The sequence below is a fragment of the Geotrypetes seraphini genome, chromosome 6, assembly GCF_902459505.1.
Source record: "Geotrypetes seraphini chromosome 6, aGeoSer1.1, whole genome shotgun sequence".
NCBI classification, from domain to species: domain Eukaryota; kingdom Metazoa; phylum Chordata; class Amphibia; order Gymnophiona; family Dermophiidae; genus Geotrypetes; species Geotrypetes seraphini.
In genome coordinates this window covers 228495492-228513071 of record NC_047089.1, presented here as the reverse complement: position 1 = coordinate 228513071, position 17580 = coordinate 228495492, and the positions used below count along the sequence as shown (strand labels likewise).

At 46.5% G+C, this 17580-nt stretch overlaps 1 protein-coding gene across 4 annotated transcripts in view; it reads right to left on the bottom strand.

The window, feature by feature from the left end:
• Positions 1–10580, bottom strand: part of EVA1C (eva-1 homolog C) — a 72225-nt gene extending 61645 nt beyond the window's left edge. For 3 of the 4 annotated variants that reach the window (XM_033949777.1, XM_033949779.1, XM_033949778.1), the window contains exons 1-2: positions 10456–10580; positions 5763–5991 (exon numbers count right to left, since the gene is read on the bottom strand). In XM_033949777.1, the coding sequence (XP_033805668.1) occupies positions 5763–5880 (118 nt within the window). In that variant the 5' untranslated portion in view covers positions 5881–5991; positions 10456–10580. The remainder of the gene's footprint in view (positions 1–5762; positions 5992–10455) is intronic. The other variant, XM_033949780.1, reaches the window with a different exon arrangement.
• Between the last annotated feature and the right edge of the window lie 7000 nt (positions 10581–17580).

The following is a 17580-nucleotide window of genomic DNA, read 5'->3' as shown; positions in this document are numbered from 1 at the left end:
TTGCCCGTATTGCTTTTACACATTTCTACTGCTTCTGAAAGTTTTGTTTTATAAATGTGAAAAGGCCGATTTAGCTCGTCGTTGCGCTAAGGTCCATAATTTAACAGTGCAACTTTCCCATCTGGATCGGCTTGCTGTGAAGGTCTCAGCAGATTCCTAAAGTGACACTGGAAATGGACTTTTTTTAAGACTAAGAGGTACCGCCAATATAAACAGTGCGATACAGAAAGCAACTTCTGTAAATGTGACATAAAGAATTCCACCAAAAGGTATCATTTAGACCAGGGGTGTCCAACCTGCGGCCCCGTGAAATATTTTGTGCGGCCCCGATCGAGAAAGATGCAGTGTTTTCCTCTGCTGCCCCCGAGTGTTTGCCATCTTGCCGGCTCCCTCCTCTGTCTTGGCTGCAGCGTTTGTGCGACCCCAGAATCATTTTTTGGGCCAATGCAGCCCAGGGAAGCCAAAAGGTTGGACACCCAGGGCAGGATTAACCAATAGGCCAAGTAGGCACGTGCCTAGGGCCCGAAATGGTCAGGGGGGCCCGATGAAGGATGGCATCAATATTGTTTTTTCCAAACGGCGATGGGCCCCTCCAGCATCGATCGGCAACGCGGCCCCCCCCATTGGCAACGCGCCCCCCCCCCCCACGACGGAAAGTAAGACAAGCAAGCAACACGGGTAAGAAAGGCAATGGGAACTGTAATTGTGCAAGCGGTGCTGCTTGCCCAAAGCTTCCCTCTTGACGCAGCTTCCTGTTTCCGCCTGGGCGCATGGTGGGATGGGGCGGGGCAGGGGGGCCCAGTGTACTTGTGTGGCTAGGGGCCCTCGATGAATTAATCCTGCCCTGTGGACACCCCTGATTTAGACGATCCCAGTTTTTCCAGTTTACATGTTCTGGCCATACAGCAGGGGCATTTAAAGAAATTTAGGGAGGTTTGGGAACCATTAGAAAAATACTGTAAAGATTGATATTATTTTTATTTTCCTCTGTTGATTTTACGGTTCATAGACAACAACGCAGAAGACAAAGGCGCGCGCCGACAACTGAGCGCAAGATGGAGGCGCGCGCCGAAGAAAATTACTGTTTTTAGGGGCTCCAACGGGGGGTTTTGTTGAGGAGCACCCCCAGTTTACTTAATACAAATCGCGCCGGCGTTGTGGGGGGTTGTAACCCCCCACATTTTACTGTAAACTTAACTTTTTCCCTAAAAACAGGGAAAAAGTGAAGTTTTCAGTAAAATGTGGAGGGTTACAACCCCCCAAACCCCCAACAATGCCCCCACAACGCGGCGCGATCTGTATTAAGTAAAGTGGGGGGTCCCCCCCCCCCGTTGGAGCCCAAAAACAGTAATTTTCTTCGGCACACACCTCCGCGCTGCGCTCAACTGTCTGCTCGCGCCTTTGTCCCGGCGCGCTTTTGACCTGACACCGATTTTACACATCTGGGGGGGGGGAGAGGGAGGGTTGGATACTTAAGGTCTTTTGAGTGAGAAACTGATGGAAGGGGAGGGAGGCAGTGGCGTACCAAGGGGGGGGGGGCCAGAGGGGCGGTCCGCCCCGGGTGCCAGCCCTGAGGGGGTGCTCCCGGCCTTGCCGTTCAGTCCCCCCCACCCCCGAAGGACCGCTCGCCCCACTGACCTTCCTGAATCACCTGTGAAGCAGCCCGCAGCAGGATCGCGATGTCAGCGATACCTGAGCTGCTTGGGCGCTGCTTCCAGCGCCGCGTTCCCGCCCCTCCTCTGACATCAGAGGAGGGGTGGGACCGCGGCGCAGAAAGCAGCGCCTAAGCAGCGCAGGGATCACTGACGTCGCGATCCTGCTGCAGCTGCTTCATAGGTAGTGCAGGAAGGTCAGTGGGGCGAGCGGTCCTTCGGGTAGGGGGGTGGGGGGGGGAGAGACTGAACGGCAAGGCCGGGAGCATAGGTAGTGCTGCTTCATAGGTGGTGCGGGGAGGCCAGGGGGGCGAGCGGTCCTTCGGGGTGGGGCGGGCGGGCAGGCAGGCAGGCTTTCAAGGGGGAGGGGGGTGACAGGCAGGCCTTCAAGGGGGGGGACAGGCAGGCCTTCAAGGGGGGAGGCAGGCCTTCGGGGGGTGTGCAGACCTTCAAGGGGGGGGCAGGCAGGCCTTCAAGGGGGGGCAGGCAGGCCTTCAAGGGGGGGACAGGTCTACAAGGGGGTGGGACAGGCCTTCAAGGGGTGGACAGGCCTTCGGGGGGGGGTGCAGGCCTTCAGGGGGGGAGCAGGACTTATGGGGGGTACAGACCTTCAAGGGGGTGCAGGCCTTCAAGGGGGGGGGGACAGGCCTTCAAGGGGGGGGACAGGCCTACAAGGGGGTGGGACAGGCCTTCAAGGGGGGTGCAGGCCTTCGGGGGGGTGCAGACCTTCAAGGGGGTGCAGGCCTTCAAGGGGGGGACAGGCCTTCGGGGGGGTGCAGGCCTTCGGGGGGGGGTGCAGGCCTTCAGGGGGGTGCAGGCCTTCAAGGGGGTGCAGGCCTTCAAGGGGGGGACAGGCAGGCAGACCTACAAGGGGGGGACAGGCCTTCAAGGGGGGGACAGGTCTACAAGGGGGTGGGACAGGCCTTCAAGGGGGTGGGACAGGCCTTCGTGGGGGAGTGCAGGCCTTCGGGGGGGAGCAGGACTTCTGGGGGGGTACAGACCTTCAAGGGGGTGCAGGCCTTCAAGGGGGGGACAGGCCTTCAAGGGGGTACATGCCTACAAGAGGGTGGGACAGGCCTTTAGGGGGGTGCAGGCCTTCGGGGGGGTACAGACCTTCAAGGGGGGGACAGGCCTACAAGAGGGTGGGACAGGCCTTCAGGGGGGTGCAGGCCTTCGGGGGGGTGCAGGACTTCTGGGGGGGTACAGACCTTCAAGGGGGGGGACAGGCCTTCAAGGGGGGGGACAGGCAGGCAGGCCTACAAGGGGGGGACAGGCCTACAAGGGGGAGACAGGCCTACAAGGTGGTGGGACAGGCCTTCAAGGGGGGGACAGGCCTTCAGGGGGGGACAGGCCTTCAGGGGGGGACAGGCCTTCAAGGGGGGACAGGCCTTCAAGGGGGGGGGACAGGCCTTCAAGGGGGGGGACAGGCCTTCAAGGGGGGGGACAGGCCTTCAAGGGGGGGGGGACAGGCCTTTGGGGGGAGCCTGGTTTAGAAGTACATGGAGGGAAGGGGGTGTTCAAAGAGACGTGCATATGCCAAACTTTGGGGGGGGAGGAAGAAATAATGGGTCTGAAAATAGAGGAGAGGGAGAGAGATGATGGACCATGGGATTTAGGGAGGGAAGGAACAGAAAGGGAGAGAAATTGGACACAAGGGATGGTGTGGAGGAGGGATAGAGATACTGGATAGGAGGGTAATTGGGAAAAGAAAGGGAGAGATGGTGGACTCTGGGGTGGTGGGGAAGGAGGGAGAGATGCCTGATGAAAGGGTAGTTAAGAAAAGGTGGATCTGTGGAGGGAGATGAAAAAAAGGAAAGACACCAGACTTCCTGGGGAGGGAAGGGAAATGGAAAGGGAGGACAGAGTTGGCAGATGGATGGTTAGCATGAAGAAAGAAGGAGACCTTGGCAAGCAAGTTATCAAAAGAAAACCAGAGCCTTGGACTAACAAGATTTGAAATATAACCAGACAGAAAGGTAGAAAAATTAATTTTATTTTCTGTTTTGTGATTATAATATGTCAGATTTGAAATGTGTATCCTGCCAGAGCTGGTGTTGGACTGCAAACGTGAGCTAGGATTTAACAGAAAGAGGAAAAGTCCTTTTTGTTTCTTTATTTTATTTACACCACAGCGCCAGTGTGGTTAGGAGAAGCCAAAGGGGGTGAAAAAGCTATAAAACCCACCAGGAGTTTTGAAAAAAATCACCCAACTGGGCAGGAAAATCGAATTGAAAAACCAATTCAATAGGCTGAATCGAATCAAAATTTTTTTTCCTGAATCTGGCAGCATTAGTTTGCGCTACTGTCTTAGACTTTAGGACCTGGGATTGGGGAGAGATGGCATCCTCAGTACTTTATAATGCAAGTGAAACGAGGATTTGGTCAGACTTTTGAAGGGTCTGCAGAAAAAAAATATTGTATAGGCCGGGGACATGAGACAGCAGGAAATGGGAACTTTTCTTCCTTCTATTTTTGTGAATGGAAAGGCTTAGGATGTCAGAGAGTTCAGTTAAAATATGTGCTTTATAAGAAAATATAATAATGTGTTTTATAAAGTTTATAGCATAGCTGGCCTACCCAGTGAGGTGTTCCTAGTGGTGGTGGTGGCAGCGTGTCAATGTGTTGAGAGGAAGAGGTGGTCTGGGAAATTCTGCTGAGCAAACTCCGGGCCCATTTTCACCCCCCAGTTAGTCCACTAAACTCAACTGGTTCACACACTGAGTGGGTCTTTGGGTGTTGTTTTGGGATCTCTTCCAGTGGTTTATCAGTATCTCCTTCTGGTCCAAGGAAGGAAACTTTTTTATCCTTACCATTGACCTACAGAATATGTTTGTAACAGCGCTGCTTGTGTGGCATTAGGCTATGTAGTGATCGAAAGAAAAAAATAGACCTTTGCACATTTTTGCACTATATGGTGGGTGTATGAGGAGATTCACATTTCCTGCACAGCTAAGTCCATGTGAAGTTACCTTGTGCTGTATTTGACATCTAGCAAGGTCTCTGTTTGAAAGGAAAGATCTAAACTTAAAAATGAAGTGGCCAGAAGTTATGGTAAAAGCAGATAGTGTAGCTGGTTTTAAGAAAGATTTGGACAAATTCCTGGAGGAAAAGTCCATAATCTGTTATTAAGACATGGGGGAAGTGTCTGCTTGCCCTGGATCGGTAGCATGGAATGTTGCTACTCTTTGGGTTTTGACCAGGTATTAGTATCCTGGATTGGCTACCATGAGAATGGGCTACTGGGCATGATGGACCATTGGTCTGACCCAGTTAGGCTATTCTTATGTTATGTTCTCATCTGTAGGGGCCTTTGTTTTCACTTCTTATTTTAATGTATTTTTTTTTCTGGGAACTTATCAGTGTTTTTTTATAATGGGAACAAAAATGGAAGAGAATTAATGTGTGTGGGATGAGGGGGTAACTCATTTCTTCAGCTAAATAATTCAATCCACTTCAAACAGACATAGGAGAACTCACGCACCATTCACACACCCTCCAACCAAAAACGTCAAAAGAAAAAAACTGTTCGACAACCTCCTAGCCATTCGAGCTGCAACACTCGACCCCAACCCTACAACCAATTGACATGGACCACAGACTGCAAAACCTTCAAAAAGAAATAAAAACCCTTCTATTCAAAAAACACATAAAACCAAACTAACACAATCAGAACTGTCCCAAGCATCACCTGCAACTACTCCATATGTAGTACTTCTCATGTCATGACAATTCAGACATAATTTATGTTATGTTATGTTTGGAATATAAGAAAATTTTCACTGCCTGTTTCTATTCTGACCATTTATTCTGTTTCATGGTCATTACAAAAAATATTTTTTTACATAGGGGAGGGGTGTCAAAAAATGATGGGCCCCGGGTGCCACATACCCTAGGTACGCCACTGGAGGGAGGCTATTTGTTTTGAAGGAGTATTGGAAGAACTTTAAGTGATGTTAAATGAAAACTGATAGTATATTGTATCACACTTATTGAAAGTTTAAAAAAAAAATGAATAAAGATAAAAGAAAGCAACTTCTGTGTCACAGTTAATCGTCCCCTGTCCTGGGGGGGGGGGATTAAAAGAAGCGGCGCTCACACGCACAGACTTACCCGAGAAGTCGGCGAGAGCCGAACTGTCTTTGGCGCACAGGAGGACGAGGCAGGACACGAGGTTGAGCAGCGCGGGCTCCAGCTGTCGCCTGTCGCCGCGCGGCTCCGCCTCGGACATGGCTGCGGCCGGCTCACAGCATGTCGCCCCCGCCGCGCGCTCTCCCACGCTACCGCATGCCGCGGGGATTCCTCCGCCGCCCACCGTCACTGCATGCCGGCTCGGTTCCCCCTGCGGAAGGCAAGCACGGAGCGTCAGTCCCTTGCTGGTGGCTTTGACAGAGGCCCCGCCCCCCGCAAGTGCTCCGTGCAGGAGCGCGAGGAGGCGACGAAAGACAGGCGCGAGCGCGCTAACTATGTACCTGCCGGAGTGACCCAGGCTCGTCATGGAAGGGGTAAAACACGGACCTCGCGGATCTAAAACCGCGCGTCTTTACAAATCTGAGGTCCGCGCCACTTGTAGTTTCTGGCTCTGACAGACCTCGGTGACAATTTAGCGCTGACGGATCCGTCTCAGCATAGGGAGGGAAAAGTATTAGGATCCGTTAGCGCCAAAATGTCATCGAGGTCTGTCAGAGCCAGAGACTAGTGCTGGAGGGGCTCTAAAAGGAATCCTTTAAACCGGTTTCCTGGTAAAAGAAAGTGAGAGGTGGTTGTGCTTGCTTAGTACAGTGGTTCCCAACCCTGTCCTGGAGGAACACCAGGCCAATTGGGTTTTCAGGCTAGCCCTAATGAATATGCATGAAGCAAATTTGCATGCCTATCACTTCCATCATATGCAAATCTCTCTCATGCATATTCATTAGGGCTAGCCTGAAAACCTGATTGGCCTGGTGTTCCTCCAGGACAGGGTTGGGAATCACTGGCTTAGTATATCCCTATCCCACCTTGCCTATGGGCAGGGATCTCAAAGTCCCTTCTTGAGGGCCGCAATCCAGTCGGGTTTTCAGGATTCCCCCAATGAATATGCATTGAAAGCAGTGCATGCAAATAGATCTCATGCATATTCATTGAGGAAATCCTGAAAACCCAACTGGATTGCGGCCCTCAAGGAGGGACTTTAAGACCCTGCCTATGGGGGGTCTGCTTAAACCTAACTTTCTTTCTGGGCGCTGTCTATTCTCATTCGTCTTTGTTTTCTTTTATTTTTTTTATCAATTTTAAACATTATCATTTTATACAAATAATAATAATAAGAAAAGAAATACCAAAATTTTACAAACATTGAAGGATATTCCTTACAACTTTAACCTTTAATCTCCTCTAGTCCACATAATGGGAGAATATTCCTGAAATTAACTTCCAAATATAAATTAAATATAATCATGATCTAATCTAAGATCTAATTTTATGGTGCAAAATACTACTAAACTCCATTTATAATTAATTCAGATGGGAACTATTGATTAGTTTCACGAAGCTGTAAAAACTGTTCCAACTGCAGAGTCCCAGAAAACATATTCACATTCCTTAAATTTCACTACACATTTGCTTGGAAACTTTAAGTAAAATGTGGCACCCAGATTCGTGTATATCAGGGGTGTCCAATGTCGGTCCTCAAGGGCCGCAGTCCAATCGGGTTTTCAGGATTTCCCCAATGAATATACATGAGATCTATTAGCATACAATGAAAGCAGTGCATGCAAATAGACCTCATGTATATTCATTGGGGAAATCCTGAAAATCCGACTGGACTGCGGCCCTCGAGGACCAACATTGGACACCCCTGGTGTATATTTTCAGTAAATTAAAAAATCTGAGGGCCACTTTTAGTCTCTGGCTCTGACAGATCTCGATGACATTTTAGCGCTGACGGATCCTAATACTTTCTCCTCCCTATGCTGAGACGGATCCGTCAGCGTTAAATTGTCATCGAGGTCTGTCAGAGCCAGAAACTAACCTCACGGACCTCAGATTTTTAAGGACGTGCGGTTTTAGATCCGGGAGGTCTGTGAGGTCCGCGTTTTACCCCTTCCCGCCTCGTTGTGAGAAAGGGGTAAAACCTGGACCTCGCGGATCTTAACCGCCGCACACCCCTTAAACATCTTCACGTATTGACAGCTGAGGTTTCAAGTTTCATGGCTGCAGGTCCGCGTTTTAGCCCCTCGTTCGCCGTTTCTGACCCCACCGATCTGTGCTGACAGTCTCATTAATAATTTGAGAAAACACTTCAGCTAAGGGAGGTCTGCTGTTTTACCTCCGAGCTGCTGGCAGGAAAATGTATTTTTGCTTGGTTCAACCCAGTCTTGAACCCAAATCAGCAGGACCCCCCAACCTCTATGCCAGTGGTTCCCAACCCTGTCCTGGAGGGCCACCAGCCAGTTGGGTTTTCGGGATAGCCCTAATGAATATGGATGAGAGAAATTTGCATATAATGGAAGTGACAGGCATGCAGATCTGCCCCATGCATACTCAGGGCTATCCCAAAAACCCGACTGGCTGGTGGTCCTCCAGGACAGGGTTGGGAACCACTGCTCTAGGCTACTTTCTTAGCTTGTGAAATGATAAAGTTTTGCCTTTATTAAGTCTCAGCTTTTTAGGTCATGGCTCTGACAGACCTCCATGACTCCTGACTTAGCACTTCCTACCTATTTGCATGCACTGCTTTCATGGTATGCTAATAGATCTCATGTATATTCATTGGGAAAATCCTGAAAACCCGACTGGATTGTGGCCCTCGAGGAGGGACTTTGACACCCCTGCACTAAGGGCTAGATGCATTAAATCAGGGGTAGGCAATTCCAGTCCTCGAGAGCCAGAGCCAGGTCAGGTTTTCAGGATATCCACAATGAATATGTACGAGATGGATTTGCATGCACTGCCTCCTTGAGAAGCAAATCTATCTCATGCATATTTATTGTGGATATCCTGAAAACCTGACCTGGTCTGAAGGACCGGAATTGCCTACCCCTGCACTAAATGCACCGATCGGGTACCGATGATGGTTTAGCAACTGTCAGAATTTGCCGACCCAATGTTGAAAAGAGCTCAGCACGCGATCCTGGCATGCAAACAACCTCATTACTATTAAAATTAGGTCATTAATATTAAAACCAGCCATCCGATTGATGGCCTAACATTGCATGCCATAATCGGATCGGAAATACCAATCCCCCCAAAACAGCAGATCTGACATGTTTTTTCTTTTTTTTTTTTTTTCTCTCTCCTATGGATACAGGTGTTATGTGTGTGTAACACACTCATCATATCTGACCCATAAAAAAAAAAGTAGAGCTTGCCCCGCCCCCCCATGACCCACCCCGGAACAAAAAGTAGAGGCAGAAGGGATGCTCCCTCCTGCTGCTGCAAAAACCCCTATGATGAGCCAAATCACATCCCCTGCAGGACTCCCCTCCCTACACTTCAATAAAAATCAGCAGGAGAGATACCCACTCCTACTGCCATCGTGAACCCCCTCACTGAACTGACCCCACTATCAGGAATCCCCCCCCCCTCAACTGAACTCTTCCCTTCCCCACTTTACCAAAAATCAGCAGGAGAGATGTCCATTTCCTCCTGCCATTGGTTGCTCCCCCAGCCCCCCTATATGCTGGTCCTGATAGCTGCAGCCCACTGTGTATCATTATCAAGCATAAGGAGCTTTTTTTAAATATTTGTAACACAGTTCCCCTGATTCTTTAAATGTCCCCCAAAGATAGGCGCATAATTGGGCGGGTGGTTATAGAATAGGCACTTATTTGGCGATAACCAGTCATTGGACTTAAGTATTAATTGGCATTAATTAGGAATTACACACGTAACTGATATATGTCCCTGTTTTATAAACCTGATGCCTAATTTCTATAGTGTATATCTCCTAAGGGGTGTGACCATGGGAGGGGCATCGGCAGATCATGGACAGTATTTAGGTGGAATTTGCATTTACACGCCTAAATTTAAGCACAAAAGCATAAAAATGAAGGACAGATAATTTCTCTGAAGCCTGTAATACGACACTACATGTTAGTCTGTTGTACAAATTAAAGCAAATGAGGACATGTGCATAGGGAGATTTATAATATTCTCTGTAAAGTGGAGTAAAGTGGACAAAAAAAGTAGAGTGGGATGGAGGAGTGGCCTAGTGCTTAGGGCTGCAGCCTCAACACCCTGAGGTTACAGATTCATTCTCAGTGTTTTGCTTCTTGTGACCCTGGGCAAGTCATTTAACACTCCACTGCCCCAGGTACATTAGTCAGATTGTGAGACCACCAGGACAGATAGGGAAAAATATTTGAGTACCTAAATGTAAACCACTTATGCTATAAGTGGTCTATAAATATTAAAAATAAATAAATATAGAAAGTCCAGGATCACAGGACAGGGAAGAATTTGGAAACCAAGAGGTGATAAGGAAGGGGATGGACGCTTACATGCAGAAAATTTTTGTTTTTTTTTATTTGCTTCAGAGCACAACCATATAATGAGGACAAGCATTTCTAATCTCCAATTTCTAATCTCCAGAGTGAGAGCAAAATTCCCATACACCAATCTTATCAAATTGGATGTGTGGAAGAGGCAGTGGAGGGGAACGGAGAATGCCTATGTTAAAGGAGGGAGGCGAGAAGGAGGGATATTGGAGAAAGGAGGAGTACCTATGGGTATGTGCATCTCTCCTTCCCTCACGCAGAAATTCAGACATACGCAACAAGTGAGGTTAGCACTGTGTAAAGCCCCAGAGCAAAATAATTCTGCTAACCTTTTTCCTCTTGCTGTCTTCTTGAACGTAACAATCAGAGGATGATCATCCTGTAGAATCATAAGGAAAAAGCACCCTGCTGTCTCTGGTATTTATAGAGGCAAATACAGGAACAGAAATCATTTAGTTGTCATTAAGCCTGCCCACTTCTCCTCCAGCCATCAGTAACTCCAGTCCCTCCTCCAAGTGCTGTAACCCTTCATAGGTTGTCAACAAAAGAGTAATGAAAAGGGGAGAGAGAGAGAGAACTGATTTCTTCTTGTCTCATTGTAACTAGTGACTGCTGCTAACTTCTTATGAAGGTGATCTGACAAGAATTCCTCCACTCTTTGACCTTCTTTATCACAAAATAATTTAACAAGGATATCTAATTCATCACCATCAAGTTATTGTTACCCGGTTGTACCCTTTCTAAAAAAAATATTAAAAAAATAAAAACATAGAGGAAATAAGGTGATGCCTTATTTATTGGATGAAATGCATTTTAGGATTAGCTTTCAAAGGTAACCCCTTTGTCAGATCAGAAATAAGCAAAAGTTGACAAATATCAGCATTTCAGTGGCAGTCTTACATGAAGAGGGAGAGGTGGGTGGGTAGGAGAGAGAGAAGTGGCAAAGCAGTTTAAATTCCTTTGTAGTAGAAATGGCACAGGACAAAGTTTGTCCTCATCCCTGCAGGCACTGCTTCCGTCCCCTCAAGCTCCATCTCTGTGCCGCCCTGTCCTGATGGACTCTGTCCTCATTTGCACAAGCTTTGAACACTTATAATTTAATATTTAAATTAGAGAATGACATGGGGACAATTTTTTCCATCCCGGTGGGAACTAATTTTTCCATCCCGGTGAGTTATTTTTCTGTCCCTGCCTCATTCTTGCAAGCTCTGTCCTCATCTGCACAAGCCTCAAACACTTTAAAATCATAGGTGTTTGAGGTTTGTGCGGTTAAGGCAGAGCTAGCCTTACAGGAATGAGATAGGGACAGCGACAAAACTCACGGAGACTTCCGTGTCATTCTCTAATTTAAATATTTTAAAATAAAGTATAAAAAAGAATGATATTCTGTACAACTGTTTATAAATCACAAATAGAGCCTTCCATTTCTATATGGTTTTGGTACAACCTTCCCAAAGATTCAGTTGCCTATGTTTTTACATTATCTGGGAACATAATTGGATTGTCTTTCGGACATGGGTGTAGATAAGAACCTAAACTGTAATGGATGAACAGGAAAATAAGTGTTTATTAAATAATAGAATTACTCCTTGATGCCAGCAATGATAGTTGAATCTTTTGCAGTAACAGTAAGATCAGTGGCGTATCGAGGGTAGGAGGCGCCCAGGGTGATGGCGCTCTCCCACGCCCTTCCCTCCGTCCCACCCCTGCTCCTACCCCACCTCTCACACCCTCTCTCCTCCCTAGCACCTCTTTAAATCTTCCCCAGCGTGAGCAGCTTCTTCAGCTTGCTGCTTGCACCAGTGTCGGCTTTCCCTCCGACGTGAATTCCTGCAACCAGGAAGCGATTTCAGAAGGGAGCCAGACTGGCATAAGCAGCAGGCTAGAGACGTTGTGCAAGCTGGTGAAGATTTAAAGAGGTCCCCGGGGTGAGCCCATCTCTTTATGAGGAAGGTGGCAGTGTTGAGTAAGAAGGAAATCTTGGCCATTTGGGTGGGTGAGAATCCGCCCTCTTTTTTGGGCCTGGAGGAACCGTCTGCATGCTCTATTACTCTTGGAGTGTAGGATGGTTCGATCTACGTCTAGGAGGAAAAAGGCTTTCCTTCAAATTTCAAATTGCACTGTTAATAATTGAAAACTAATAAAGATTTACAAAAAAACCCAAAACATTTGGAGGCCTTATATCTTATCTTTATCTCACAGAGCTCGCAGTGATATTTTCAATGGTTTGTAGGTGTGGCCTTTCTGGCTTTTTGTATTTGGGTATTCACGGGTGAGTCTCATCCTCTCTACACTTTTCTTTCTCCCCCCCCCCCCCTTTTTTAAAAATGTTATTTCCTGCTTTTTGGTATGCTGGACGATGGGGTGGGGGAGGGTTTTGGAAGGGGTTTTGGAAGGGGTTGCTGGGGGACTGGGGGGGTTGGATGCTAGCTTTTTTTGTTTTTGGTATCTGGGGGTCTCATGTCCTGGCTTTCTGGTTGGGTTGATTCAGGGTTTTTTTTTTTTTAGGGTGCTAGCTGTGTACACAATAGGAGGGGGGAGAATAGAGAGGGGGATGCCTGGAGCTGTTTATAACCTCACTTTGCTGTTCTGGGGTTTTCTTGCTGGTCTCTTTTGCTCATTCCCCCCCTTTTTTTTGGGGGGGTTGCCCTTGTTTGCTGTTGGGGGTGGTGAAGGAGTTTTGGGATGCAAAAATTGAAATGAGTGACAAGCACTTTTTTGTATTTTGTTGTTTACTGTTGTTTTTTGTGCTGTCCTCAATAAAAACTTTTTGAAATAAATATTTATAAAAATATTTTTCTGAAAAAAGAGGTATGGGGTGGGGAAGAGAGGGTGCGAGCATGGTGTGGAGGAGCGGAGAGGTGCTGGCACGCTCACTAAGACAATGCCCGGAGAGGTATGCACCCCTCACCCCCCCCCTTATGCCACTGAGTAAGATGCTTGATCAGCTGGGCACATGATGGAAGGATGTTACAGATGGCAGACAATTGTATCACTGGAAGTACTAAATATACTGCACTCTTTTTAAATATATTGTATAGCTATATGTAGACTAACAAACATAACGTAGCTACATATGTAATAAATTTTTTGTATGGCCTTCAGGCTGCAGTTGGGCACTGAATCCTTCCAACTGCTAAACTCTTCATCAGTCCAATTTTTATTGAAAATGTCTAGCTATTATATTTATTTCTTCTTTATGTATATCTTAATTTATGTATGTCTTCATTTGTTAATCCTTCTTAATAGTGCAATTACTCATATAAAAATCCATTTGAATCAATTAGCTCTAAATGTTGTTTTTTATTTTTTCCCACTTTATTCTTTTTTTAAATCTCATCAAAGCCACCTCTCCCGACATGCATGTTTCAAATGAAACTTTCCTCCGGGTCAAGGGGAGCTAGAAACATAATATAAAAACAAAATCTTACTGTCATAGCTTCTAATAACTGAATATTGTGCCTCAGAGAGTGTACAGCGATCTTATTATACCCAATTTTCTAAAATTCGTCATTCAACTTGCCAAAAGAGATAAAAGGATAAACGTTTAATGCGCTTACCAAATGAGGGAGCTTTCGTCTGGAGTCAAACAGATGGCAGACAAGACACAAATGATGTAATTGAACACTAGTCCATTGAAATCCAAAAGCAGTTTCTGCAGTTGTTTTTTTAAATATAATTAAATTCAGTTGCTAATTGTCTAAGATGTGTTGTTTTTATATATTGATACTCGTCTACTACTACTTATCACTTATATAGCGCTGAAAGGAGTACACAGCACTGTACATTTTCACATTGATAGATGGTCCCTTCTCGGAAGAGCTTACAATCTAACTTGGACAGACAGACATGACATATAGGATTGGGGATGCAGAACCCAAGGTGAGAGGAGTTAGGAGTCGAAAGCACTCTCAAAGGAGGTGGGCTGACATTTATAGGCGGTTCCTGTTCAATAGAGCTTACAATCTAACTTGGACAGACAGACATGACATATAGGGTTGGGGATGCAGAACCCAAGGTGACAGGAGTTAGGAGTCGAAAGCACTCTCAAAGGAGGTGGACTTTTAACTGGGTCTTGAACATTACCGTAGGGATTCAGGCAGCTTGTTTTTAGAGAATGACATGGGGACAAAATTTGTCCCTATCCCCATCCCAGGCTGTATCCCCTCCTTGCAGGCTCTGTTCCCATCCGTGCCCCAACGGTTCTGTCCTCAACCCGTCCCATGGGTACCCATCTCCATCTAATTCTCTAGGGCGAAAGAAAGCTAAGGTCTTTGTTATGTCCTGTCTGGTAGGTATCATAATATTTTATCATTTTGATTTCAAAGGTCTTATGTTCTTGTATTATCCTAAATTTCCTTTTGGTATTTTCACCATAAAATAATTGGTGCAGTGTTCTGTTTTTCAAAGTGTTGTAAATTGATCCTAGTCTTTAGCATTTGACTTGTTTCATCTATCAGGGATATTAGATGCCCCAGGAAAAACTTCAGTGCACATTTCCCAATTAGTCCTTTGCCACCACCCTCTCCCAACAAGACTGATCACTACAAAAACACCCCTCCCAAAATAAAGCTAAGTAAATGGGCCATTTGATAATGTCCCTTCCTCCCTAAAGGTACATACCTCCTTGAGTTTGTGTGTTGTCAGGACTAGTTAATTTTCTTTTACTGTAACCACTCGTTTTGCCCCTCCCCTTCAAAGCTGCTATCCAAGGTGACTGCCTGGTCATACTTGCTGACTATGCATCTGAATCTGGGATTAGGAAGTGAAGGAAATATTGAGAATGGGAAGAGGGTAACACAAGACTGAGGAGAAGGTAGAGGAAATGCTGAGAGTGCTTGCTCTGGATTGGTGCAACCAAAACAAATAAATTGACCCTGGGAGATCCACAGAGAAGAAAATCCAAGAGAAACCAAAAAACACTGTGGAGTGACGATGTTCCTGAAATTGACTTTTTTGAACATTTAAAAGTTCCATACGTCTACTTGAACAATCCACATAAAAACCTTAACGATCTAGTCCGCTGAGAGGAGGAAATGAGTCAGAAATGGAGAGGAGTTGGGAAGAATGTGGTCCTGAGATGGGAATGAAAAAGAGAAGATTTGATTAGGGCATAGGGGAGGGGAGGCAAGTAATGACAGGGGGGTTCGAAACAAAAAAAGGAGAAAAGAACTCCGCACAAACCAAATGAACAGAGATGACCAAACCAAATACCCTCAAAGAAGGGGGGTTCAATGCAATTTAGTAATGTTTATTGGACTAAAACATGTACATAAGATTGAGGCAAGGACCTGAAATTTCTGCCTGCATCAAGGGCACTGACATTGTGAGGGAGGTTGGTACCCAGGGCTGTGGCACTCAGCATTGGTGCACTGTGTGCTCCCCACTCTTCCCTGCTGCTTGAGCAACCCCTCTTCCCCTGCAACTCCACTTGAAATGTTCACCGGCATGAGCAGCATCTTCCACCTGCTGCTTATGCTGGCCTCGGGCCTTTTCTGACGTCATATCCTTGTCCCGCAATCAGGAAGTGACATCAGAAAGGAGCCGAGGCCGGCATGAGCAGGTGGAAGACGCTGCTTGCCCCGGTGAATATTTAAAGATGTATGTGTTTGGGCAACGAGGAAGAGAGGCGCCAGCACCCCTCCCCATGAAGACGGCGCCTGGGTAGGTCTGTCCCCTGTCCCCCCTTACTATGCTACTGATCAGGGGCCCACCTTCATCTACAAAAGTTAACAAAAGGAACACAGACATTATGAAGATATGCACACTGAGAGCAATTTGTGCACTCCTTCATATCTGAATCCTGTGCAATCACACTGCTTTTATAGTCATTGCTACAGTGCTGATTTCCAGGTATCCTCTATAGAACATTTTAATCACCACATAGTAGTGGGAAACTCCTGACAAATGGAAAGATCTTGATGAGTTAAAGCTAAAGTAGCTGGCATACATATTTATGGTAGAGTCTGACTATTCTATCTGGAAGGAATCGTACATGATCATGTGGGCAGCATTAGTTTAAGGTGCTAGTGTTAAATTAGCACTATCTAAAACTGAATATGACTAAAACCAAACTCTTTATCTTTCCACCTAAACCCACCTCCCCCCATTCTCTATTTCTGTGGATAATACTCTCCTCCTCCCTGTCTTGTCAGCTTGCAACCTCAGGGCAATCTTTGACTCTTCTCTCTCCATCTCCGCTCAGATCCAACAAACTGCTAAAACATCTGGCGTCCTCTATAATATTACCAAAATCTTACCTCTCCGAGCACACTACCAAAACCCTTATCAACGTTCTCATTACCTCTCGTTTAGACAACAATGTACTTCTCTCAGGTCTTCTGCTTAATCATCTTTCCCCCCTTCAATCAATTCAAAATTCTATTGTATGACTTTTATGCTGTGAGAGCTGCCATGCTCACATTACCCCTCTCCCCAAGTCACTTCATTGGCTCCCCATCCGTTTCCGAATACAATTCAAACTCCTCTTACTGACTTACAAGTGCATTCACTTACAAGGGCATTCACTCTGTAGTCCCTCAATATCTCTCCTCACTTATCTCCCCCTATGCTCCCCCCCTCTGTAAACTCCCTTTGTCAGGTAAGTCCCTCCTATCTGTACCCTTCTCCTCCACTGTCAACTCCAGACTCCATCCCTTCTTTGTTGCTGGAACAGGCTGCCAGAGTCAATGTCATGCTCCATCTCTAGCAGTAATCAAATCCAAGCTAAAAGCCCACTTTTTTTTTTTGGAAGGCTGCTTATGTTTATTAGATCACCTACCGGTATGTTGTACAAACTCAAACACAAACCTCCAAGAGGCTGCCAGAATAGAAAACAAAGCAATGTTTGGAAGTTACTGAAACTTTATAAAGGGCTTTTACAAAAGTATTAAAGCTATCTCTATATTGTAAAGCAGCCTAGAAAAGGAAAGGGGAGGAGTGAAAGGGAGGGGCACTGTAGCCTAGCATTTTCTTGAGAAGCAGTGACCGGGTGTGTTAGATTGTGCCAGGCTGTTTACACAGGTGCTCCAGTGTTGGATGTGGTGGTGTCATTAGCTTGATGCTTCCTGAACTCCTGTGTCAGGCCACATGTGATCACACCATTGGTCACCTTGAAAGTTCCTGAAGTCTCTGGTGTCATGATAGGATGGGTGGGCTTCCCAAAGAAGAAACTTTCCCATCAGTGTCCAGTATCTAACTTGGGAAGACCTGGATGATAAGGAAGAACTTCCCAGAGTATTCAATACTTCCACAAGAGCTGTTACTGGAAGTGGAACCCAGGCACCTTCTGTAGTAATCATAGGTTGCAATGGAGAAGCCGGTGGATGGAATCGCTGCCATTATTCCTAATCTTGTTGAGTTTCTTGATATAAATTCTTCCTTCCCACGTGTTACTTCCAATAGACCCCCCCCCCCCCAGGCTATCACAGGCTCCCCAGAGCAAACGCTAGGCG